Below are 27,152 nucleotides of genomic sequence, written 5' to 3' on the forward strand. Positions count from 1 at the left end.
ATTCTAAAAAGGTCTAAATGAAATCTTCTTTGACCTGTTGAGTCTTATTTTAGTCTATAAACTCTCCAGCTGGTGTTCCTTCTGGTCCTCATCATTATCTAATTCAATTCTTATTGCAATTTGATGTAAGCCTTAAATTAAATCTCCTTCATGTTGCCACCCTGTACCCAAAAGAAATAGCGCCAATAGGACTCAAGGTCCTGGTTTAGAAGATTTTAACCCTTGCCTACCCAGATGCCACTCTTATCGGTACTTCCTGGAGCTTGTGCTCCCAGAACAAGCTCTTGTTTCCCCTCTCCTGGCATAATATCCAAGCCGTTTCTGAATGACCCAGTCTGCATTGAAAATTCTTATTATCTCTAACCTGCAGCACCCAAAACTGGACATCATCTTTCTCCCCTGAATAAGGTTAGCTTTGCTACTAGATATCAAATAAAACTTGACTGGATTTACCATGTCCAATTGCAAAATGCTTTCTACCAGTGACCCCCTCTCCCCTCCATGTTAGATTTTTTACTTCTCATTTATCATTTTACCACCCTCTTTTGTCCCACCCTAAATTCATTCTTTTTTTTTTTTTAATTTTAAAATATTACAGGGGTACAAATGTTTTTGGTTACGTGGATCACTTTTATTATGCTTGAGTCAGGGTTATACGTGTGTCTATCACCCAGTTAGTGTTCATTGTACCTGATAGGTAGGTTTTCACCCATCCTCCCACCCCCACTCGATTTCCACTGAGTTTTACTTCCCTCTGTGCACAGGTGTGCTCATCAGTTAGTTCCAATTTAATAGCAAGTATATGTGGTATTTGTTTTTCCATTCTTTAGGTATTTCACTTAGAAGAATGGTCTCCAGTTCCATTCCATTAAATCATCCTTCTTCACGGCTGAGTAGTATTCCATAGTATACATATACCACATTTTGTTAATCCACTCATGAATTGATGGGCACTTAGGTTGATTCCACATCTTTGCAATTTTAAACTGTGCTGCAATAAACATTCAAGTGCAGGTGTATTTTTAATAAAATGACTTCTTTTCCTTTGGGTAAATACCCAGTAGTGGATTGCTGGATCGAATGGTAGGTGACTTATTTGGAGTTTACTGAGACATATCCTTTGTTTGTATAATAAATACCAAAGTTCTATTACATGTACTAGTTCAATAAAAATTTGATTATTGTTGGGAAATAAAAGATATAAGAAATAAACAATTGTGAAAAGTGAAACACATTGTTATTGTCCACACCCAATGACTTGGTTAAAGTTGGGAGAGTTTCTGTTCATACAACCAAATATTAAATGTAATATCTGAGAGCCAAACAAAACTAAATTATTAACAAAATATTTTTTTCCTAATATAATGTTAGTATACTTTTGTCCTCTCATCCTTATGTCCTTATAACTGAGATGAACATTAACAATTCAAATCCCTGAGTCATACTGAATCAGAATCTCTGCAAACTTGCTTATGGAAAATGTACCATTTCAACAAACTTCACAGGTGATTCTCTTGAATACTAAACTTTGAGAATCACCATTTCATTTCATGATAACTTTCTGTCTTTCTAACAGGAAGATCACTGTCTCTGTCCCAGGACTTCTGACAACTTGCTTTCTACGAATAGCTCTAATAAATGCTAGGTTTCTGTGGGACCATAGTTTATTCAATTTGAGAGGTTTTCTTTAACAAAAATAATACAAAATTATAAAACAAAATCAATTTTAAAGGGGAATATTTATTTAGAATTAGAAAAAAAATCACCATAAAATAATGGATAATAAAATAGTGGAGTTTCGGGCGCTTTTCTTCTGAGATCTCTTTAGGTGATTAATCAGAATGCTTACATAGAAATGCTTCCCATTTATAACCTGACTTCCCTTCCCCAGTTTGAATGCTCCATAACTCACAGAAACTGTCAACATTCACCAGAGCTCATATGAGGGAAAAGCCCAAAACTTAAGCTTATTAGCTTCCTCCTAAATCTACCTGAAAATACAATATGAGCCATTCACTTATAAGTCATTAGCTCCCTTGGAAATCAGTCCTGGGACTAATAGTGTTGAAGTGGTCATCTTGAACCATATTCCTACTGGTTTTAACTGGTCTCTTTTTGTCTCTGTCTAGGACTTTACGATGACTTTTTATCTCAGGCATTACTGGAAAGATGAGAGGCTCTCCTTTCCTAGCACAACAAACAAAAGCATGACATTTGATCATAGATTGATCAAAAAGATCTGGGTGCCTGATATCTTTTTTGTCCATTCTAAAAGATCCTTCATCCATGATACAACTATGGAGAACATCATGCTGCGTGTGTACCCTGATGGAAACGTCCTCTTCAGTCTCAGGTGAGGAGAGTGGCCTTTGGCTTCCTCAGACCACAGGTGTCTACACCAAAGCTGGTGGGTCTCACTTCAGACTAAATCCACAACATTGCTTTCTGTTTCACAAGCAGAAGATGTGATTTTCCCTGGTTGTAACATTCAGATTTCAAATAATGGTTTCCTATTCTAACTCTATTTACTCTGGGTATATGTTGGTTGGACAAATAGAATGGAGTTGAATGATGGAAATCCTTAAAAGTCTGCTTTTCCTCCTCACCAGCTCAACCCCACCCTGCACCCCACCAAGTAGTTTTAGAATCTTGGATTAGATAAATAATTTTCTTAACCATCTCCTTCATTTTCCATGGGAAGGCATAGTCATCATCCATGTTACCACTGTTTACTCACTTCATTTTTCTGTTTGGTTTATTTAAAACCTGTGTTCTAACAATATGCTATAACAGGCCTCCATCTTTGATGTTCCATATTTTCTTTTAGCCTGATAAGTCCTCTGTATAATAAGTGGTTTATCATAGATAATTCTAGAAAATGTTTGGTGAGTCCAAGCAATTCAACTTGTTTTAATGTCCTAGAAATCCCAGAAAGATTATAAAGTAGGTTGAAAAAATATGATCCCCCAAAAGATATCCACATCCTAGTCCCTGAAACCTGTGAAGATTACCTTATATGACAAAAAGGATACTTGCAGGTGTGAGTAAGTTAAGGATCTTGAGATGAAGAAATTATCATGGATTATCTGATTGGGATGTAAATGCAATAATAAGCATCCTTATAATAGAAAAGTAGAGGAAAATTTGATACACACAGAAAAGGAGAAGACAATGTGACCACAAGCCAAAGAATGCTTGTGGTGACCAGAGCTGTAAAATGAACAGATATTTTCCCCTAAGGCCTCTTAGGGAGACAGACCTTTCTGACACTTTGATTTCAGCCCAGTGATAGATTTAAGACTCTGGCCTTCAGAACTGTGAGAGAGTAAATTTCTGTTGTTTGAAACCACCAAGTCTGTGATAATTCCTTACAGCAACAATAGGAAACTAATAGTTTCTTTTTTCTTATTGAAAAGAGAATTGTAATAAAGGTAACTTCAGTTCAAAAAAGCTGTTGCCAGCCATTTCATAAAGGCTACAAATCTTTTAAAAAATGCCATTAAAGGCAAGTACTGTTCTCAATAGGACTTTTAAATCAATAGTAACATGGAACTCCTAGGTACTGGAGTCAAGCCTTACTTGGAATAAGAAGCAAAATGGCAATGTCTGGCCAAAGAATCAACTGTTTTAAATTGATTTTGGTGAAGCAAAGTCCAGTAAAGGATTGATTCAGTGGATTTCCTTACTTCTGTTCATTCCAAAGAAAGATTTGGTCCTTTGCTGGCTCCTGGGAGGTAATGTCCAACCCCTAGGAATATCCAGCCTGATAAGAGTGTCTTTGTTTACCTGGGGGCCTTGGGCAATGCCAGATAGTCTATGCTAACAACAGGATTTATGGTGGAGACCTTACGCCAAGTGGGTTTCAACTCGACCTCTGGAAGGAGGGGCTAGAGACTAAGGTCAGTCACGTGAGTGGTTAGCCATTACTACGTGAAGACTCTTAATTAAAACTGTGGACACCAAGGCTTGGGTGAGCCTCCCTGGTTGGCAATCTCCATGGGTGTTGTCATATATCATTGCTGAGAGAATGTAACAGAGTAGTCGCCTCTCCTCCCATAGATAGAGAAGCATGAAATTGAGAGTGGAGAAGATGTAACAGAGGGAATGGCCTGAGGGTGGCGGGGGGGGGGGTAACAGCAAAAAGATGTTTTCTGTCTCTTTAAAACTTCCCTCACTCTTTTTGGGAACTGAAGCCTGCATCCCTGTCTCAGGCAGGTGGTCAGGAGGGGCAGGGGAATATCTTTTGTTCTTTGTGTTACAGGAAATGGCTCAGTTGAACTGTTGGCTCTATCCCAGGCCAGGTGGCTGGCCTGCAGAGGTCTGGGTGGGCCTCTCAGGTGGGCGGAGAGGCTTTGTCTTTTGCAGAAATGAGATGATTCTAGAATCGTGAAGGACACTAGCCTAGAACTTTGTCTTTTGCAGAAATGAGATGATTCTAGAATCGTGAAGGACACTAGCCTAGAACTGAGGGCCCTCCATTTAAAAGCCCTGTATTTCTGCTTATGGACAGGAATTTGGATTTTGAGACCATCAAGTCTGCCATTTTCCTCCTTTGCTGGCAAAGTAATAAACTTCTCTTTCCTTCTCCTCAAACCTCTTGTTCTTGTTCTTCTGATGTGGCCTCAAGGACAAGTGCTGAGCTTTCGAAATGAGAATTAAGCACTGTCCATATAACTCTAATAGGAGAGGACAACTGGGAACTTATTCCTGGCCTGTCCTGGAATCTGCCCTGTACCCCTTTTCCATTATTGATTTTAATCTGTATCCTTGCATTGTAATAAAGGTAGCCATGAGTATACCAGCTTTGCTGAGTTCTGTGTGTCTTTCTAGCAAATTATTGACCCTGAGGGTGGTCTTGGAGATGCTCAAATGCAAGAGGAACTCAAAATTGTTCCCAGCACGAGCTTTTCTGGCCAACAGCAGAGCCAGTCCAAGCCCAGTGTCAGGTCACCTGGTTCCAGGCTTGATTCTAGCCACCTAACCACCTTGGTCATTAATTTCTCCATGTGTACAATAAGGAAAGTGGACTGAAAGTCCTCAGTGATCCCTTGCAGCTTTAAAGTACTAGGAATACATCAAAATGAATGTTTTCTGACATGAAGTCATCCAGATACTTCCCTGGCTTGGCATTTTACTATATAACTCTTGACAGTAGAATTCAGCCCATAAAAAATAAAACGGTTCTATTCCTCTGATTAACTCAAGGGCACCATGGGTAGGAGCATCTGTTGCCTTTGTTTTTTGTAGACCTGCTCAGGGGCCTTTTATGAACCTCTGATCTGCTATTGTGGGTACCAAAGTTTCTGCTTTGAGGCAAGATCATAGTACAACAGCCTCTGCCTGAAGCCAGGAAAATCTAGGAGGATATAAAATTTGAAAAAACAATCCTCATCAGTATGCAAGCCTATTGACTTAATAGCACCTGAATTATGCATTGTGTACACAGATCTATTACTAAAAATGCTCCGGGCTTTTCCCTCACCACTGGAAAGAGAATTTCCTCAGGTAAACTTACTTTGTGAAGGAAACCTTTACCTACAGGTTTTTATTACCATCCCAGCCCTTTATTACTAGAGACTAACCTTCCAAAAAGCAGAAAGTATTTAAATCTATTTAAGAGTCTTCTCACTTTGAAGTGTGTTTTTCTGGAAACATCAGAGCCAGAAAATGCACAGAGGGCTGACCAAGAAATAGTGAGATCAGAAGCAATTATGAGAGCTGGGATTTACTCATTAACTCTGTGTCTTAAACAAATCACCTACCTTCCAGGGTTTGCTTCCTTCTAGGTTGTTTGAACAAAATATAGTAATGCCTGTTTTGCATTATTCTTAAAAGGCACGCAGAACAGGCAAACAGTAAGAAAGCTTCAATGTTGCATGCTTATTTGGCCAGATGGTTAAATGATCTTCAGGGTTCTTTGTCTCACTCTTTTTATAGGGTAACGGTTTCAGCCATGTGCTTTATGGATTTCAGCAGGTTTCCTCTTGACAGGCAAAATTGTTCTCTTGAACTGGAAAGCTGTAAGTCTTACTTCCGATGGAGTGAGTATACATCATTTGAACACACCATCACATACTTGCGTGCAAAATAAGCATGCTCTTAACAAGCCTTTTAAAATCTTGATACATTGTCCAAAACCAAAATGGTTGTGGGTTTTTTTGTTCTTTACTAAAGGTGATAGCAGTTTGTCTCTCAAATGAGAAGATTCAGAGGAAAAAAATGTTTTGAAAATTACATAGTCTGTAGTTTCCACATTGATTATACAGAAAGAGTTCTCTAAAAAGGTACATTTTTGGTGATGTTATTATGTAGATTAACACAGACTTTTCACATTTGGAAAGCTCTAGAATTCATGTTCCCAGATGAGTAACAATCCTCCATTAAATATACCTGGATTCCCCAGAAAAACCCAGCTCTAGACATAGACCCCCTAATCAAAGCTCTGTCACAGGGCAGCTGAGCTAGCTCCCTGTCAATCACGTTGACCTGTCAGCTCCTTTTGATATAACATCTTGAAAGCTAACTGCAATTATTCATAATGTGTCTAAAATGCTGGGAATCTCAGTCAGTATATACTCCATAGACGCCCTTCCCCAAATCCATTAGAAACTTACTATACCACTATTTGACTTTAGAAAGAAAATTCTTTATGAGCTAGGTCCATTTTGGAATTTCATCCAATAAAACCACAGAACTAAGGGGAAAAATAATGGCATGTGACAGTGAGGCAATGCTATGGTGTCATTCCGAGGCCTGGCTTAATATTTTAAGAGAATGAACAAAGATGGGAGCAACTATTTGGAGAGTTTTAACTTATTGTGTGGGCACAATAAAAGATCTACACTATACCAATCAGGGTCTCATTTTGGGAGACTTTTTTTGCTCTTTTTGCAAGATGTGAGTATGATCAGTCTATTGGCAAACATACTTTTCAGCACTTAATACATATTATACATGTCAGTATAATATGCCATGTGGGCACTGGGGTGACAGAGCTGAAGAGAAACATGGTTATAGACCTCATGGAACTTACAAGGACTTATTCCAATTACAAGACTGTTATTTTCTTGTTTTAGATGCCTACAATGATGAGGACCTAATGCTATACTGGAAACATGGAAACAAGTCCTTAAATACTGAAGAGCATATTTCCCTTTCTCAGTTCTTTGTTGAAGAATTCAGTGCATCCAGTGGATTAGCTTTCTATAGCAGCACAGGTACAGCATTTTACATGGATGATTCCTCAGCATTCATTGAACATTTACTGTGTGCAAAGCACAACATGTGAACAGACCTGTGTTCAAATGATTATCCAATTTGGCAAATAACATCATCCCTCGCGTTTTATAGGCAGCCACCTCCACATTTCCAACCCATTGCTTCTCTCCCCTTCATACAATGCAACCACCTCTAGCTAGATGCCTTGCTTCCACTCTTGGCCCCTCCAATCTCAACACAGCAGATAGAGTAATCTTTTGAAACACAAAGATCACAATTCTTTCCTATTCAAAACCCTCCAGTGCTTTTTCCATCACACTTAAAACAAAAGTCAAGCTGCTCAACCTGATCTATCTCCTGCCTAATGCTCTGACCTCACCCAGTCCCCCTACCTTCCACCCTCACCTCCTATCCTCCCTGTGGGCCTTACTGCTTGCCCATCTCATTCTGCCTGCAGGGCTCAGCTCTGGCCTCGTCTCCCTCCACCTGGGATGCTCCCCAGCCCCTCTTCTCAGGACCAGCTCCTTCACTTCAGTCAGAGCTTTATTCAAATAGCTCCTCAAACAGTGCATTCCCAACCATCCTGTCTAAAATAGGTGTCCTTCCTCGCCACTCCCTGTCTCTATTTGTCTTCACGGGACTTACCACTACCTGAGATATGTACTTATTTGGCTACTTTATTGTGTGAGTACCTCACTAGAAAGAGGGCAGGAACTCTGTCTGCCTTGTTCACCATTTCTTTCCCAGCACCTGGAATGTGCTGAGCATCTGACAAATGCTCAATAAAAATCAGCTGAATGATTTTTATTTATTTATTTTATTCATTCAAATAAATCAATAAATTGCATCATTGCCCCAAGTACAAAATCCATCCAAAATTGTACCTAAATTGTGTATTCTTTCCTATGACAGACATATTTCTGATTTGGCAGCATTTATCCAAGGCACTGTTGTACTTGATCTCTGCTGTCTAAAGTTAGAAGCAGCCTCCTCTGTTCCCCTCCACGACTCCCCACCATCAGTCCCCTGCTGGATATTAGTATTCTGGGTAATTTTAGGTAGAATCTGTGTAGAATTCCTTTTCAGACTCAATGAAGCCATGTTCAGACCAGAAAGTGTGACAGCTGCTGCCCCTGAGGTTCAGAGCTGTCCTGGCTAGAATCCTTTCTCCTGCTCTGCTTTCATGGTGTTGCATTCTCTCCTCAAAGGTTCTCCACTCTGAGGTCCTTAGAACTCTGAGAGTAGTTATCAAGTTTTTCCCTAAAAGCCTGCATCTTTAAGAGAGAAACCGAGATTTACATCACAGAGAAGCTAAATGACTTTCTAGGACCAACAGCTATTTAGCTATTTAGACCCCAAGAAAATGCTCTATTTCACTCGTTATTTGTGTTATTTGTTTATATTGCTTGGGATTCAGCAAATGATGCTATTAATTTAAATCATGTTTTTTGCCTTTTCTGATTATATAAGTTAACACACATTTATTTGTTTTGATTACTGATATAGCCCTGGCTCATATGAGATACTCGAAGGCTAATTGTTGAATGAATGAATAAATGGCAGATAATGTGAAAAGAACTCAGAAAAGTTTAAAGAAAAAATTCTTTGTAATCCTGTCTCATAGAGATAAACTCTATTATTTTGATATATTTTTCTGCTCCTCCTCTTTTCTTTGTCTTTCTCTATATAAATAAATATAGGCATATTTTTATCAGGATTTTTAATGTTCTTAGTTCTAAACTAAATTAATATATAGATAAAGGAATGGATGCAATGGACAATGATACATATGAGGTATAATTTGTAGCTTTCATTTCACTATTGCTATGATGAAATAACTTAGACACATGATAAATTGTGCATAGAGCTTTGCAATGTTTAATGCTAGTATAATGTGATACATATGAAACACAGAAATCAAAAGTATTATTTCCTGCACAGAATATATACAACAGAATAATAATAATGGCAATGACTTTTTTTAAATTTTGAAGCACGAGTATCCATTAATCTACATCCAGCTCTCCTCTTAAAAAGAAGTTAAATTCCACTTCCAAATTCTACCTTTACCCCTAAATCATTCATTGGCTCCATTATCTATTTGTACCTGTCGGCCTCTTCCAGCCCTACCAGGCAGATCCAACTCTAGTTCATTTTTGCCCTTTGCTTCACATTTTAGAGTCTTTCTAAATCCAAACAGAATATTTTCATTGAAAAATATATTGCTCACAAAGATGATTTTAAGTATTTAGAAGTGAACTATAAATCCTTAGCATTCAAGTGTAGTTACGTTTTCAAGAAATAGCATTTTGTTTCCTAAGAAAAATGGAAAAAGTAGAATTAAGTTCAAGTGTATGTACTTTGTATAGCATAAGATGGAAAGTTATCCATAGTAAATTAAATTAAAAAAACAAGGTACAGAAGAATATATAAAATATAATCCCATATTTTTTATTGCAGAAAGGATTTATACATATATGTGTGTTTGTATATATGTGTGTATGTGTGCATGAGATGTATATATATGTATGTGTGTATATGTTTTAAATGTCTAGAAAGATTAACAATAGATACCTCTGAGAAGTGGGTATAGATTAGGGAGATTTTCAACTTTGTTTCAACACTTTTTTGTCTTTTTAAATTTGTTATATACATTTTTTAATGAGAAAGATTAAAATATGCTCTAAGAGTAGGAAAAATGCAAGAGTAAAGCATTTTGGAAGTTGTATATTCAAATATCCAATTAATAATCATATCTGGGTTCATGTAACCATTCCTTAGGTTTCAAAAGATCACATTTAAAAACTTAATTTTAGTTCATGAGTATGTGATAGTTTTGCCTCACATTATTCATGAATTATTAAACATAGTCTCCTGTCAGTCAAACTCATATATCTTTCTCAGATTGGTATCCTGCTTAAATATATTAGCTTCATCAAAAATAATTTTTGATATTTTTTCTTCATTCCTGTCATTACAACTACCCACCATAACTACCACTCCCAAATCAACTTTATAGAAAAACCATACATCTGGCTCTGATTTTCAAAATTTTTAATTATTGTAAGAGCTAGATGTGTAGTTATAGAACCTTAATTTCCATTTTGTAGCTGAACAACAGGGTCCTCGCTTTTTTTCTTGCCATTGCCTTCACCTCTACCATTGCCACTGTTCCAAAACCACCATTACCTGGCAATATTAATAAGCAGATGAGGGCTTCTGCCCCCTCCTCCCTTTCAATGCTCCTCAAGATCATGCACTATAGATTTACAAAGGAAAAAGAAATGACTCGTGTCCCTAAGGGATGAATCGAACAGTTATTCTTTATCACAGCATGATCTAATGGCTAAAGTATAAGTACTAGAGAGAGATTGCCTAAGTTCAAACTCTGACTCTATCACTTATTAGCAATGTGACCTTGGACAAATTACATAATCTCTCTAACCCTCAATTTCCTCATTTTTAAATGGGTTTTGTAACACTCTCTGTCTCCTAGGGCCCATGATTTAATACACATAAATAACGTAGACTGCCACCTGCCAGAAACAACTGTCGGCCATATGTAGATACTCAATAAATATTAGTAGCTATGATCATCACCATTTCCATCAACAATATTATCCTGATTCTTTTAATTCAGATTGAGGTCTTAGTATCAAGAAGCCATTGAAGGTGACAGTCTTCAGGTATAAAAACATTTTTCAATTTTGTCTGTGGGCCAACTCCCCAGTTACTGCTCCTCTCCTGCGTTTCCCTGGCTGCCAACTTCCCAGCCCTTTTCTCTCTTTCATTAACTCCTTTCTACTGTGTGGCAATGTACCTAATGGAGGCAGATGGACCCTCCCCCACCCCAAATTTGATTCAGATGCCAAAACTGATGATGCCTTACACATGAAAAAAGGGTATAAAGAGGTTTATTACTCACATAATGAGGCTTTCTAGAGAGAACAGGCAGGCTCCCAAGCAGGTCTGAAAATGGCTTGAGAGAAGAGGAAGGGGTGACTGGCTTGGGTTTTATAAGCGCGTTCAGAAGTGGGGCAGAAAAGAAGAGGAAATTGGGTTTGAAAGCTATCAGCAGTCAAACATCAAAAACAGAATCAGACTTTTTATTAAGCTACAATGAAGGCTCCACGTCTTCCCAAGGAAGCACCGCCTTTCCTGGGAGGTAAAGTGACTCCTCCCGGCCTGCACCTGCTACAATACCACCCCTAGTCTTCCCTTCCCTGAGGAACCGCAAGACAGAGCAGCATTTTTCCTTCGTGGTTACTCCTCTCCACTCCCACCCCCCGCAAAAGACAATTATTCTTCAGAAAATTATGAGTAAAGAAAGGATGCAGTTACCTTAATGTCTTTTGAGAACCTCAGAACCAGGTAAGGAAGAAAAGGATAATGAGCACTTAATTGAGAATAGGATACTAGGAGTAGAGTCTGCCATTCAGCGTAGGTGTATTTCTTACACCAAGAGGGAAAAGTATTTGCCTGATTTGTGTTATATGTTTGCCATCTTGGGTTTCTAAGAAATTACTACTGAGACTAGAAGAGTTCTCTAACTCTGCAATACCTATGATTTTATTTTATAATTTTTAACTTGTAGTCCCTGTGTTTAGAAAACTCAAACAGCATTTGTCATAGAAAAATTAATCTTACCACTTATTCTGAGTAAAGGTAAGATTAACCATAAAATTCATTTTCATATTCATTCATTTCATTGTTCATTGCCTTATTTTAGTAAATATTAATAATATTGACATCACAGTTATTAGAGATGCATGAGACAGATAAGGGAAAAAACAAGGGTAAGGTATTATATGTAACCTGCCATTCTGGTTGTTACAGAACGGCCCTCAGAGAAATCCTGTAAATGGTCTAGAAATATGGCTTTAAATTTCCCTTTACTCGTTGTGAAAAGGGAAACCTGAACAAAATATGTGTGCAGATGTGATCACAACTGGTGCTTTTGATCAGCACAAGTAACCAATGTTACCAACATGAATTTATATAATTCCAACAAGATGCAAAGGAATATCATCATTTGATTACCTTTTTGTAGATCTATCATAGACAAACTATGGTGTCCATGACACTTTAAAATAATAAAATTAATTTATGGATACTCTTTCCCCTATTCTTTGAATCCCTAGCTGCCTCAACCCCAGGTTGAAATCCAATGACCTAGTACCTACTGTGAATATTTTCCTCCAGATAAAATGTTTTTCTTCATTTGTTATAGGTAATAAATAGATGGTTGATTGGCTCTTTCATTCAGACATCACTCATGTATTGAAGACTTTCCCTCTTGCAGAAACATGCAAACACAATATATTGTGGAGAAAGGTCTGTAGAGGCCATCCCACAAAATGTAATTACTGTTCATTCCTGAGCTGCAGGTATGGAAGTTAAAGGTGACCTTGAATCAAATAATTAACCAGACTGTAGTTCAGCTGGTTGAACAAACATTGATGAAGTGTAAGGCCCAGCTAAGCAGAGATGAGTATGTCAAGTTCCATGTCCCCTGAGAGCTTGGAGTCTAAAGGAGCATGTCATGTCACTAAGTGTACTGTTTCCAAGAAGAAGCTTGTTCTAATGAAAACTTCGGCTTTTTCTTGTAGGTTGGTACAATAGGCTTTTCATCAACTTTGTGCTAAGGAGGCATATTTTCTTCTTTGTGCTGCAAACCTATTTCCCAGCCATGTTGATGGTGATGCTTTCGTGGGTTTCGTTTTGGATTGACCGAAGAGCTGTTCCTGCAAGAGTTTCTCTGGGTAAATCTCTCCCCATCTTTGTAAAATATTAACATGGGAGAAAAGTTAAGGGAGGTAAATAAAAATGAGTGATTCATAGGAAGAAAAGGAAAGTGGTGGTTTAGCAGAAATACTTAGAGATCCACATTCAGGTTAAAGCATTTATCTTGACAGCTTCAAGGACAAATTGTAAGTGGGTTTTTTCCTTGGGAACCCAGACTCTAGGGATGTAGGCTGTGCTGACTGAATAGTAAGGGGTGGTGACAGTAAGGAAAGAGGGTGAAATTATGAAGCATAAACAGCCTCAGTTTAAAAATTTATCTTTTCCCCTTCAAAAAATCTCCCTATGCATTATTCAGGTCCATTTGGCTTTGCATGACAAACCCTTACATCATAGAAGGAAGAGTCTTCAAACAAATTCACACTATATAGTTGATGTCTTAATAACAAATTACTTGGGTGGGTTGGTGGTGGGGGTGGAGGTGGGGAGTACTTGAATTTGGAAACATGAGTGCTAATTAGAAATTAGGGCTTAACCTAAAAGCCAAAATTAGAATCAACCACAGTGGAATTTTAGATATAATGCAGTCGGTTAGTTGGCAAGAGATTTTAGGTGGAGAGACATTGCCAGTCACATAAAGTCACCACAAAGAGAGATTATCTACTCCATCTAGCATGTTGTATTCCCCCGTCACACACATTGATTTATGGGAACCATTTCAGACCCATTTACCAGTTATTGAGTCCTTACAAAGTGGAAGATGCCAAGCTATGCACTTAGATGACATGTTACTTAACGAGAACCCAAGAGATAACCCCACTTGCTTTCCTGGCTGGTCAGGGCAGAGCTCCCTCATTCCATCTGATTTTGTTCTTTCATTTATAATGTTCTCTCTAGAGAGAAGATTGTTATAAGTGGTTCACAATTATTGTAATTATCACACAATTCATTCCAGAAAGGGTGGTTTCTAAGTTAATGTTCACAAATTATATGCATACTTCAAAAGATCATTTGAAAGACATAAATTATTAATATTAATAATTTGTTCACCTCTTTCCCCTATTAAAAGCTTCAATCCACAAGCATCTGAGGCTTAAATGTCTTCAAGAAAAAAATACTGTCTGAATGAATAATTACATTACCGTGACTGTTTCTTCACATCAGAGCATTTGTGCCCTGACCTCAGCACTGCAGCGCAGCAGCATAGACCCAAACTGGAGACCGAGGGCACATTTCCAGCCCTCGAGACAGGATGAGAAAGGCACTCAGTTTATAAAGGTTTATGAACATGATTTTCAATCAGATTCCTGAAGTTGACTCTCTGCTCCTATGCTGTGAAAATGACAACAATAAGAGCTAGTTCCATGGCAGGTTGGAGTGAATAAGGAACACTGAAATACATTTAAGTCACCCCTGAAATTCTGTGCTTCTTGAATCTACATCTGATCTCTTAGGATTAGGAAACTGCTATGCAGATTTATGTAAAATGATATGCAAACCAGAATAGTCCCTCTCCCTTCCCACCCTTTTTTTTAAAATAAAGAGAACAGCAGTATTCCTATAACATTGCTATCCTCTCAGGCTTTGCTCCCTACTGCTCTCATGTTTCTTTAAAAGGGATTTTGCCCTCTGCTAAACTCAGTATTCCCAAATGCTGTGCAACCCAATTCTCTGGAAGGTCCCTGTGAATACCTGCTCACCTATTGCACTTGCCTTTTCTCAGCTGTTCCCCTCCTTCACCTTCTCTAAAACATTTGACAGTATTAAGCATCCTCTCCAAATCCAGAATCAAGGGTAATGGTGAAAAGTCCAGCATCATCTTCCTCGTCTACAAAATGAGGTTATTAATACTATTTTCTAAAGGTCACCATGAGAATTAAATGGGAGAATTCATGTCAAGTGCCGAGCTTGACAGTTTTTAGCGTTTGATAAAACCAACCACACATGCAATGCATTAGTTTTCATTGCTCTTCAGTAGTCTAGTTCTTCTCCGTTAGACTTTTCTTTCCTTTCTCTTTCCTGCCTTTAACTTCTCCCTTCCACTCCTTAAGTATGGGTAATTCCCTCCCAAGGATCTGCTCACTTTTGATTCTTTTATCACATGGAACAAGCTTCTTGGTTCCAACTACTATCCCTATGAAAGTAAATCCCAAATCAGCGTCCTTATCTCAAATCTTTCAAGTTCTATTTGGGTGGTCCCAGTTGTGTGCTGGACTCAGCAAGTTCAAAACTGAACAAACAACTGTCCCCTCCAACTCTCATCCCACTTATTCTCTTTACTTTCCCCATTTTGCTTAGGGTCCCCCAGTTTATTGAGTCTTTCATATTTAAAAACCTCAATTTCCTTCTTAGTCTTCAGCAGTTGTTCTCAAACTCTGGTCTTAGGACCCATTTACACTCTTAAAAATTACTGAGGACTCCAAAGAGCTTTTGTTTTGGGGGATTGTTCTATCATTATGAGCCATATTAGGTGTTAAAACAGAATTTTAAAACATTTATTAATTCACTTGAAGCTAGCAATAATAAACTCATTACAAGTTAACATGATAACATATTGTATGAAACACAATTGTTTTTTGTAAAACAAAATTTTAATGAGAAGAGTGGCTTTTTTTACATTTTTACAAACCTTTAATGTCTGGCTTTATAGAGGGCAGCTGGATTCTTATCTGTTTCTTCATTCAGTCTATTGCAATAGGTTTTGGCTGAAATATAGGGAGGTATCTAACTTTGTCAGATACGTAGTTGGAAAAAGGAGTTTTCAATATTTTAATATATTTTAATAGTCTTTGCAGATCATTGTGGGTAGTCTTTCCTCATATTACACCAAAACTCAGCAAATGATAGCTTCTTAAAGGTTAGTTGCAATGTGGAATCTGAAACCATCTCGACAATTTTTTTCTACTCTGTTAGATTAAAATCCATTGGTCTGTGCTGTTCTTTGAATAGATCTTTTTACCCATGAATTCATCGTTCAGAAAATATTGGTTCACTGAGTTATACAGATCTTTTAAATGGTTACATAATTCATTATACCAGTTTGGATCATAATCTCAAAAGACCAAATACCAAAGGCCATAATCCTGAATTTGAAATCTCGAAAGATCAAAATCCTTGAAGTCTAAATCCCTAAAGTCTATAATCTCTACCATTTAAAATCCTGAAAATCACAATCACAGGATAGTTGCATCATGTTAGACTAGCTTTTATGGACTATCTATGCTCATAATCTATCCCCATAATCTATCCCCATAATATACTTTTCCTATGTGCAATTTTGGTTTTAGTTTTGTTTCTTTTCCTTTTTTTCGTTTAGTTTTTTTTCATTATTTTAAATTGTCAAAATTATATTTTACAATTTGCTATGCCATGTATTTCATCTTTGCAACATTTCCAATACTGAAGGTATACATTGTACAGTCACTTTCAGAGTAGCGATCCTCATCCTTTTTGGCACTAGGGACCAGTTTCATGGAAGACAATTTTTCCAGGGACATTGGGGGAGCGGGAGGCAGAGCTCAGGCAGTGATACAAATGATGAGAAGGGGCCTGGCTATAAATACAGATGAAACTTTGCTTCCTCACCCATCACTGCTCACCTCCTGCTATGTATCCCCCTCCTTCCTAAGTTTTATGGTGGGGATGAGGTGAGGCAGTGGAGCTCTGTGCCTAGTCCCTAACAGGCTGCAAACTGGTACCAGTGCATGGTCCAGAGGTTGGGGACCACAGTTTTAGAGAGCTTAATTCATTTTATACATTCTTTGCATACTTAACTCCATTGAAGTACATTACCATAATGCTGACTTTGTATGTAAGCATTGTGTGTGTATGTAAAAATGTTGAAATTTCTTCTATAAGTGAAACAATGTCCTCTTTGTACAGCTGCATTTATTTGTTTCTCAAATAAATCCCCTTCTAAAAAATGTAAATAAATACCTTTTTAAAACATTTTAAATTACTTTTTTTCCAGAATTATATTTTTAGGATTTTGGTTTTTTAAGATTGTGATTTTCAGGATTTTAGACTTTAGAGACTTTGATCTTTTGGGATTCCAGCATTTGGAATTATGGCATTTGGGATTGTGTCTTTTGGGGTTATGGTCGGCTCCCCCTCTTTACCTGTGTCTCTTTCTCAAAATCCTGCTGTCTTTCAATGGCCAGAAACTTTTACTCAGGCTCCGAGCACACAAGGTCTCTTCCATCTTTGAACAACATGGCACCTTGTATGTCTCCTAAAGTAACTTCTTCCTCTATTTCATGTTTAGCTATGAAACAGAGGAAGAAGCAGGGTAGCTTTTTTTTTATCTCCTCTATTAGAGTGTGAGCTCCTTAAGGACAAAGATCATTATTGCCATTTTTTGTTCCTGCAGTGAATAACACAGTGCCTTCCTGCACATAGTTTATGCTCAATACACAGTTGTTAAGTTGCCAGGATTTAGCTTACCATATTTTTACTGATTGTGCTTAGTTATTAACTGGAAACAATAAAGGATAATTCATTTGCTAGTTAAGACCCTCCCAAAATTGCCATGTTTCAGGGGAAGAGCAGTATAGGATGAGTAGCATAGAAGTATCAATTATGATTAGAAAATTCTCACAAGAGATAATAGCTACCATAACTTGGAATATGTGATGGTTCAAAACTATTATTACATCTCTCCATTCCATTTGGTATGGAAAGAGTGTGAGACAATTACAGAATTGTTCAAGGGTGTTTTAGTCCTCATGGAGGGAGGAGTAGTATTCCTCTCCCTTCTACCTCTCTTCTGCTTTCTTTGCTTCCGTCATTCTTGCTTGGCCCCTATGCATGGGTATGCCCTTCCCTACACAATACATTAAGTACTAAGGTCATTTACTGGGAATCAGATATGGCAGAGGAAGGCAACCAAAGCTCTCAGGCCTGTAGTCACTCAGAGACTGTTAGGAGAGAAAAATGTCTCCTAACAGAGGATATGCCACATGTCTGGAAAAGTGAATACTTAGGGAACTGGATAAGGACAATTCATTTTGCCATCAGAGAGATTACCACAATTTCTAATGATAGTCACTGTACTCTAGCACCACCTGTGTGGGAAAATGGTTGTCAGATTCAGGCCATAGAGCAGTGTTAGAATTCCCAACCCACCTTCCTTTCCTTCATATAATGTAATATTTTCTTTCTGCCTAGGCCTATAGGGAAAATATTTTTACTCATTTGAAGATGAATGTAAATACCCCCTCCCTTCAAAAGAACTACCTGCAACACAGCTACTGAAGAGGTGAACAAACTCAATAATTGTATAAGTGATGCCTGCCTGTCCTACCGCTATCATGCTGGTCAATGAACCTGTCCTCCATGTATGGCTAAAAATGGCCAAACACAAAGATGTATAATCCTTCTCAGACTGTAGGGTTCTCAAGACCCCATGTATGTCCTTAAAAGTTAATACGGTGAAGCCACAAGGGCTCAGGAAAATTGAGTCAAAGGGCCAGAGTAAATATTTCCTCATAACACTTTCCTAACTATGCATAGCAATATCAGTAGGTGGGAGGATAATTTTCTAATCCCAACACATGACCTTCCTTTGACTAAATGGTCGCTTCATATAATTTAAAAGTCTTTTATTGGGATTTTAACTTTAATGGGTTTGGAAGGAATACTATTTGTCAAGATTAATGTATTTCTGAGGGATGGCTCAAGACATAATAAGTGTGTTTAATGTAGCTATAATACTCCTGACTTCAAGTTCTATTGCTTTAGGAATTTATGTATCAGTTTTCTCATCATTCACTCCCTCCTTACCCAACAATCCCTCCTCCCCACTCTCTAATTCTTTTTTTTTTATTGTCCATTTTGAACAAGGAAAATCTAGAATGCTGGTTTTAAAATCAAACTATAGTAAATTAGTTGGACTAAACATCCTTTTAAAGAAAATGACTGATAGTGTATTGCTCTCTGGCAAATATAGATAATTTGATTCCTTTTTATTAGCCCAGTAGTCATCAATTTCAGATACATGATGAGGCTGTTCTGGCATGTATACTTGTGTGTGTGTTTGAAACTCTTACTTCATCCACTAAGCAACATATTACTATTTATCAAAAAAAATGTTTTATCTTCCATATCTTAGAAAACCAGTAAGAGAAGACATTTAAAAATTTTTGAACTAATGAGGTAAGCTACTATGTAAGAATGTTACATCAGGCCGGGTGCGGTGGCTCACGCCTGTAATCCTAGCCCTCTGGGAGGCCAAGGTGAGTGGATCGCTTGAGGTCAGGAGTTCGAGACCAGCCTGAGCGAGACCCCATCTCTACTAAAAATAGAAATAAAAACAAATTATCTGGACAACTAAAAATATACATGGAAAATTTAGCCGGGCATGGTAGCGCATGCCTGTAGCCCCAGCTACTTGGGAGGCTGAGGCAGGAGGATCGCTTGAGCCCAGGAGTTTGAGGTTGCTGTGAGCTAGGCTGACGCCATGGCACTCACTCTAGCCCGGGCAACAAAGTGAGACTCTGTCTCAACAAAAAAAAAAAAAAAAGAATGTTACATCAGGATTCCTTCAGTTCCTACTATAGTGAAATCTTGAAGGGAATAAGACATTTGGCCTATTGAAAAGCATAAAGTGGTTTCTTTGTGCCTCTTGACATAATTCTACACTCAATTTTATAGCATCTTATCCTAGAGATCCTCCATATGTAGACATTGGTTTATAATCTTATTACCTTTATAGGTCCAAAATGAGAGACAGCAAGTTTGTGTGTAAAAATCATGGTTACTACACTCAGGGAAAGGTTTGAATCCTGCTCCTGACAAAATCTGGTTTAATTACTTAGCCATGCTCAACTCATATTTATTTTCTGCAATGTGTGGCTAATAATTATTTACCTAGGTGTGTGTTAGGTAAATATTTAATAAAAGCAAGCAGGTTTTATTTAATAATCTTGGCTTCAGCTGTACCTGTAATGTTAATAAAAATTCTACATCTCCATGTTTATGTAGCAAGTATGTTTTGGAGCCAAGGAATGCAAACAGCACACACTGATATGCAGATTGTTGATATTAACATTGTAGGGGGAAACCTGGGACCCAATGAGACAGTGGGCTATGTTTAATGTTAAGAGCTAGAACAGCATTTAGGTTTTATTATCCTGGAATTCAAATCAGTGTCAAGGTGAGATTTCAGGTCCTCTCACGATACTGTCAAATTGCCAAGTTGCTTTGGTCTTGATCACACAAACTAAAAACTTCATTTGAAATAGAATGGCTCTATGGAGTTGTCACTGTGTTTGATATGGGGCTCCCTCGGATGAGAACCTTGCAGAATTATTATAGAAAGGGTAGAGATGTGTTGATGAAAGCAGTCCTCATGCTGTGTCTGTACATTTAGGAGTAAATCATGGTGCTCTTCCTGCTGTTTGGGACTCTGTCTGTTGACATTAAAATGTTCTAACAACTTATAAAAATCATTAAGGATTCCATTTGCACCTCCCTGGTGGGAAGTTAAGAAATAAAACCATGCCAGACAGTGTACATTTCAAATATTTACAATAGTATACTTTCTCTCCAGGCAGTACTCTTGCAATATCCCTCTGAGAAATTAGTGTAGATACTGAATGGCCTTCCCCAAGGCCAGCATTTTATTAAGAAAATCTCAGAGTCATTTCTTCCTCCATTGTCGCCCGGAATCTTGATCTTATTTCTGATGCTCATGGCAGAGAACAAAAGAATAACAGAAAAGGGGGGAAAAAAAAAAGGAAATGGAAAGGGAAAGGGAAGGCAGGAGAAGGAAGGGAGAGGAAGGGAAGAGGAGGAAAGGTAACAGAGAAAACAGAAGGAAAGGGAAGGGAAAGGAAAAAAGTCACTGGAATTTAGCAGTTGCTCAGTAAGTGTTCACAATGAGCTGAGCCTCCCCTGGCACACGTAGCTCTGAATCTCAGGGGAACTGTAGTTTCATTAACAATGATCAAAGAGACTAACAACGGCTTTTAAATATTCTCTATGAAAGAATAATACAGAGAATAGCAATCTTTAATGCTATTAAAGCTCACTCAAGAAGAAATAAGCTCCCCTGAAGCATGAAAGATTAAAGGTAGACACAAAGGCAATTTCTTAACAGTAAAAATTATAAAATGATGGGAAAGGCTGGTGGAAATGGTTTTGGAATTTCTTTCTGAGAAGAATTTTTAAAAATTGAACCCATGCTTCCCTTTCTGGGATGGTTAGAAGATGCCCATCTGGGGGTAGGAGGCAGAAATGGCAGACTCTGGACCCTGTGAAGTCTTTAAATGGACAAAAGGAAACATTATGGACAATAGGAATGAGAGCAAGGGAAGAGAAATCCAATGAAAGCTTCTGGCTTAGGCTCAAGATGTGTACTTGGGTAACATGCAGAGATCTTCGCCCTCTCGGATCACCATCAGACTGATACTGCTCCCATTTCTAGTGAGAGCATGCAACGGCTGGTGAGATCCAGCACCAGATCCCGGAACTGAATGGTTCTGTCACTGAGTTTGTCACTATGCTTGAATGGCAGGAATCACCACAGTGCTGACCATGTCCACGATCACCACCAGCGTGAGCGCCTCCATGCCCCAGGTGTCCTACGTCAAGGCTGTGGACGTGTACTTATGGGTCAGCTCCACCTTTGTGTTCCTGTCAGTCATTGAGTATGCAGCCGTGAATTATCTCACCACCGTGGAAGAGTGGAAACGATTCAAGAAGAGAGGGCAGGTACAGCCTTGCTTTGACTGTCAGATCCCTTTTGGAATGTGGAAAAGAATAAGCCCTTGTATTAAGTCCATATGCCTTGGCAAGATGAAAATTTACAGCATGGTGACGATTTAATAGTGAACTTTAATCTCTGCTCTATGCTGGCTGGTTTCTCAGCATCCTCATTCACCTTCACCAGGAATTTTAGTGTGTGAATTTCTCTCCGTGTGCTCATCTCCCCTAACTGTACCCCTGGAATAGAAGCAGTTGATACAAACTGCATCCTTTCAAATGGATGACAATGAGAATGATGATGATAATAGCTAACACATAATGAGTATTTATTATATATTGGCGTAATGCCAACCACCTACCATATATATTGTCATTTAATTTTCATAGTAACACTGAGAGGTCAGAATTTTATCACCCTCCAAGTGCAGACAGGTGGTAACTTGGCCAAGGTCACATAGCTAAAGAGAGATCAGGATTTGCTTCTAGGCCTCCTTGACTCCAAAGTCTGTGCTTTCAACCAATAAATGATACGTTTCTCTCCACCGAGAGCAAGGATTTATTTTCCTCTTGCCACTCAAGAGAGTGGTAGAACATAAAAGGAGGTTTTTCTCTCCAAAATATCTTGGGACTAAGGTGCCTTCTGGGCACTAAATGTTATCACATCTTTTTTGTGACATTGCTCGATATATGGATGGATTGCTCTCTGCCTGCTTCATTTAACCAAGGATTTGGGCACCAGTTCCCTGTTCTTACTAGAACTGACATATAATATTGTACTTCAGAAACCTAACTGATAAGTCATTCATTTGTTTGCCTATATTTAAGACTACATATATATACACACAGACCCACATGCACACATACACATTTGTATATAGTATAAATGTGTATGTATATATAATCTAGTATATATGCATATGCAAACATAATTTCAATGAACTGTATTCACATTAAGTGAATTCTTATGTGAGCATTTATACACACCCAAAACATTATTTAATATTTTTTATACTTCTAGGGAGAGCATTTCATGCTTTCAGAGTGTTTTTAGATCCTCTTCTGCACTGAATCTTATCTCAGCTCCCCGATGTAGGTTGTGCAGAGACTATTATCTCTATTTTATAAATGAGGTAGCAGAGTTTTAGTGAAGTAAAGTGATTTGCCAAAAGACTCACAGCCAACAGAACTGCAATTGCAATTCAAATCTCCTGGAACGCTAACTTCATTCTTTGATTTTATATCCTTTGAGTCAAAGCTCTAATAGGAGCTGATTTTGTTTTATTGCAGATGCTTCCATTCCTTTTATTGACAGTGTGTGGCTATGTGTGCCTGTCACACACACACCCACAGTGAGTGCTATGCAGGTGTGGGGGAACCGGGAGCTTCTAGACCAGTGTGCAGCAGTGGTGCATGTGCATCACCTGGGTCCTTGTTAAGGCTCCCAGTAGGTCTGGGATGCAGTAAGACTGCTTTTCTGACAAGTTCCAGAGGCTTCTGATTCTGCTGGCCCATTACCCACACTGAATAACAATGATTTGGATAGAGTGACGGTGACAGGAAAAAATGTGGAAAGAGGAAAAGAATTTTGTTCCTCTTTTATTTTGTTTTTATGCAGTTTGCAGTTAACAAAAGAAATAGACACTGAAGTAATTTTGGCCCACCTCCATCTAGTCCTTTGACTCCACAATATTTTCATTTCCCTGTCCCATCAGCCATACAGCACATGTGTTCACAGTGCTTGATTTTTCTCACTTGATGGTGTCATATACAATCTTCTTGTGTACCACTATAGAGATTCTTGAGTTAATATGCACCATTCTTTTTTTAAAATACTTTTTTATTTCTAATTGTGAAATACACACAATTTAGAATTTTTATCATCTATTTTTAAATGTGCAGTTCAGTAGTGTTAAGTATAGTTTCATTCTTTGTGCAATCAATCTCCAGAGCTTCTCCATCTTGCAAAACTGAACCCATTAAACAACTCCCCATTTCCTCCTCCCTTTAGCCCCTGGAAACCACCATTCTAAATATCCCCAATTGTCTCAAAGAAATGCAGTTATTTCAAAGAAATATCCTACTTGCCATTCATATATTTTGGGGACAAAATGAAGAAATGATTTGGAGTCAGAAGTGATGCCAAACAGAACTCTACCACATCCCAGTTTTGTGTTCCAGGCTAAGTCTCCTAAACCTTGTTCTGCATTTGCAAAATGGTGTCATCTCTTCCTTATTTACCTCATAGGGCTGTTATGAAGATCAAATGATATAGTAACTGAGTGTGAAACCTTTGCAAATATAAAGTGCTATACAAATATAAGTTTTTGTAGTGCTTAGTGCCCAGAGCATTCGCTCTGAGAGAAAAAGAATATTAACAGGGATAGTGGAAATGGGCCAACTGAGATGAGCAGCCGTGGAAGGGATGGCATGGTCTCATGAGGAGCAGGGCGAAGGATATGTCTGTGGGTGTGGGGGCTAATCCACGACACCTCTCTCCATATATACCTGAATTGGAAACCAGTTTTAGAGAAAGAATCAGAAGTGAGAGCCAGACATATTGATATGGATATAATAATTTCACCCTTTGTTACTGATAAAGCACTTTTAAGAAAGTTGTTTAGATCTGTGAGCAGGAAGGCTTATTAATATTTTATCCTTAGCTTAAGTATACTTAGTCTCTTGGTCATGGCAAAGCTAGAAAATTCCAGGCTCTCCCTGTAAAGACGGTTTCCTTGTACCTCATTTCAGAGAACAGAGCTGAACACCAGCGCAGATACCGAGGTAAAGACTGAAAAGGGACTGAAACTCATGTCAGTTTTTTCTCCTAAACTGCTAGGGCAGGGTTACCGGGGGATGGTGAGAAGGGTCAGCAATGTTAGGCCTCCCTCAGGAGTTCCTGCCTGTGAAAACATGAAGTCAGGTAAAAGTTGTTTACACCACTCACCACACCACCAGCACCAGCACCAGCACCACGACCCACCACTACCACCTCCACCCACCGCCTATCACCACTACCACTGCCTGCCAGCACCACCCTGTACCATCTCACACACACACACACACACACACACACACACACACACACACACACACACACACACACACACACACACACACTCCAACTACCTCCCAGCTACTAAGAGCTAGGAGAACAAGGGCTATGGAAAACCCATCCCTAGTGCTGACTATTGCTCAAAAGCAAGAGGGGTAGCTATTTTCTTTCTTATCCCTCCGTCCAAATATTTTCTAATTTCAAGACCTAGAAATCAGTCAAAAAAGCCAATCTATAGTTTAGTTATAATATGCCTTAGCTATGTACTTATTTATCAACTGGAGTGAAAAATTAAAGACCTGTTCTAAAGCTGTTTCTATCAAAACAACCGACTTATAAGCTTATGGATTGTTTGAGGAACATGACATAAGAACAAAAAGAAGTAAAAAAAAAAAAAGCATATGGAAGATAGCAGCAGCCTATTGATAAACCATGGACTGCAAGATTTGATCAATTATATAGATAGTTCCAGATTATCTCAATGGAAAAATAAAATGGCACCCTTGCTCTCAAAAGAATATATGTCTTCTTTAAAAACTGATGACATTTTTGTTAAAAAGTTTTTGGACAGTGGAACAGCTCAGTAGTGTTCTGGGTGGGTGAGGAAACCACTGAAGAGATGATATATAGTTATTCTATCCTCAGATCCAGAATTGAATATATCATTAATATTGTTGGCTATCTGAGGTTATTTGATCTTTATCTCATTTCACGTTTATTTTGTCCATTTTTATTTTATTATGTAAAATTTCCAAAATTAAAAAAGAGGGACAAGATAATTCAAGTAGGGTCCCTGATTAGTTCACTGACTGCACAAAATAGTCTCCAAGTGTTTTGAACTCAGTAAAATACTAGGTTTTTAAATCATTATGAACCCAATACACATTTTGGCAGAATTTATTCTGCAGCCTCCAATTTGAATTCTGAATAATCTCATCCAGTAGTAGCCTCTCCATATGTGTTCACTTTTGAACTTCCCTATAGATCAAGAAGTGATGTTTTCTCTAAAAGCAATTAGTAACAGCTGCTTTGTAGACACTGCTCTGAACCAGTGAGAACCGCAATCTCCCTCTGAGTAGAACCTTGAAGAAAAATTTAGTTTTGATCCAATCAGCCACATAAGCCAGAAAGCATTGATAACTTGCTTCTTCAGAAATATAAACCATTTTCATGTTGTTTAATTGGGTTATGTTAGCATCATTTGTAGGTCCTTTTAAGCAAAAAAGAGAAGGCCTGGCCAATTTGCATTTAAATGGAGTAGCTAAAATCTCCCCCTAACCCATACCCAATTTAAGCATAAATGGATCACCAGATGATATTGCTCTGTTTTTGGACAAAAAAATACATTGACTGGGCACATTGCTATATTCTCTCTAAAGAGGAAAAATAAGTTGAAAAGCAAATCCAATTGACTTATATTGCTGTTCAGATAAATCATATTCAGCTCTCAAACTTATCACAAACCATTCATACTACTCAGAAACAAAGAAGAAAACATGCACAGCATGTAACAGTCTATCAGACCAGCACTAAATAAGAAAATGCTGACATCATAGTTGTGTAACATTTACTTGTGTGATAATAAAATATCTCTATGGAAATAAATATAAACCTCCTTGCTAAATCCCTATTGAAAACAGGATCTGTAAAATGATATTTTCCATTTATTATTAAAATGACTTTTAGACACCAGAAGCAAAAGCAGAATTCTATTCTTCAAGCAAAAAATTCTTAGCCTTTATTGGAATTACCTATTTTAAAAATCTGATTATTCACATTATTACTGTAATTCCCATTCATAAAATCATATTCATGACTTACTAAAAAAAAAGTCTTTTTGACAGATTTCTGGAATGTACAATATTAACACAGTTCAAGCCATGGCCTTCGATGGTTGTTACCATGACAGTGACATGGACCAGACTTCCTTTTCTCTGCACTCAGAAGAAGACTCCATGAGAGGAAAATCTACAGGCAGCCCCAGCACAGATTCATCTCGGATAAAGAGAAGAAAATCCCTAGGAGGACATGTTGGTAGAATCATTCTGGAAAACAACCATGTCATTGACACCTATTCTAGGATTTTATTTCCCATTGTGTATATTATATTTAATTTGTTTTATTGGGGTATATATGTATGAAAAAGAATTTTTAATGTACAAGGCTTATATTAAAATCAGATGATGTTTTAAAAAACAACTCTTGAATGCGAGTTGGACAGTACCAATTGAACTGGGAAAGAGCCAGATGAATCTCTTGGCCTAAAGAAAATGTGAAGGCTGAATGATTTACATCTAGGAAAGAGTTTAAGGTCCTAGGAGAATTTGACTCCACAAGTAAGAGTCATAGGCATGTGTATTATGGGGAAAAAACTTTTCCATAGAGAAGGGCTTTGTAACTACTTCATCTGGACCCTCCTTCTATCTTAATGAAA

At 38.0% G+C, this 27,152-nt stretch overlaps 1 protein-coding gene across 1 annotated transcript in view; it reads left to right on the top strand.

Moving 5' to 3' along the window:
• GABRR3 (gamma-aminobutyric acid type A receptor subunit rho3) overlaps positions 1-26,859 on the top strand; it is a 44,555-nt gene extending 17,696 nt beyond the window's left edge. The window contains exons 4-9 of the mRNA XM_045557585.1: positions 2,130-2,353; positions 5,938-6,020; positions 7,077-7,217; positions 12,828-12,980; positions 21,476-21,672; positions 26,563-26,859. Of these exons, the coding sequence (XP_045413541.1) occupies positions 2,130-2,353; positions 5,938-6,020; positions 7,077-7,217; positions 12,828-12,980; positions 21,476-21,672; positions 26,563-26,859 (1,095 nt within the window). The remainder of the gene's footprint in view (positions 1-2,129; positions 2,354-5,937; positions 6,021-7,076; positions 7,218-12,827; positions 12,981-21,475; positions 21,673-26,562) is intronic.
• Positions 26,860-27,152: the final 293 nt, after the last annotated feature.

This window comes from Lemur catta, chromosome 1 (assembly GCF_020740605.2).
Source record: "Lemur catta isolate mLemCat1 chromosome 1, mLemCat1.pri, whole genome shotgun sequence".
In the NCBI taxonomy this organism is placed as follows: Eukaryota; Metazoa; Chordata; class Mammalia; order Primates; family Lemuridae; genus Lemur; species Lemur catta.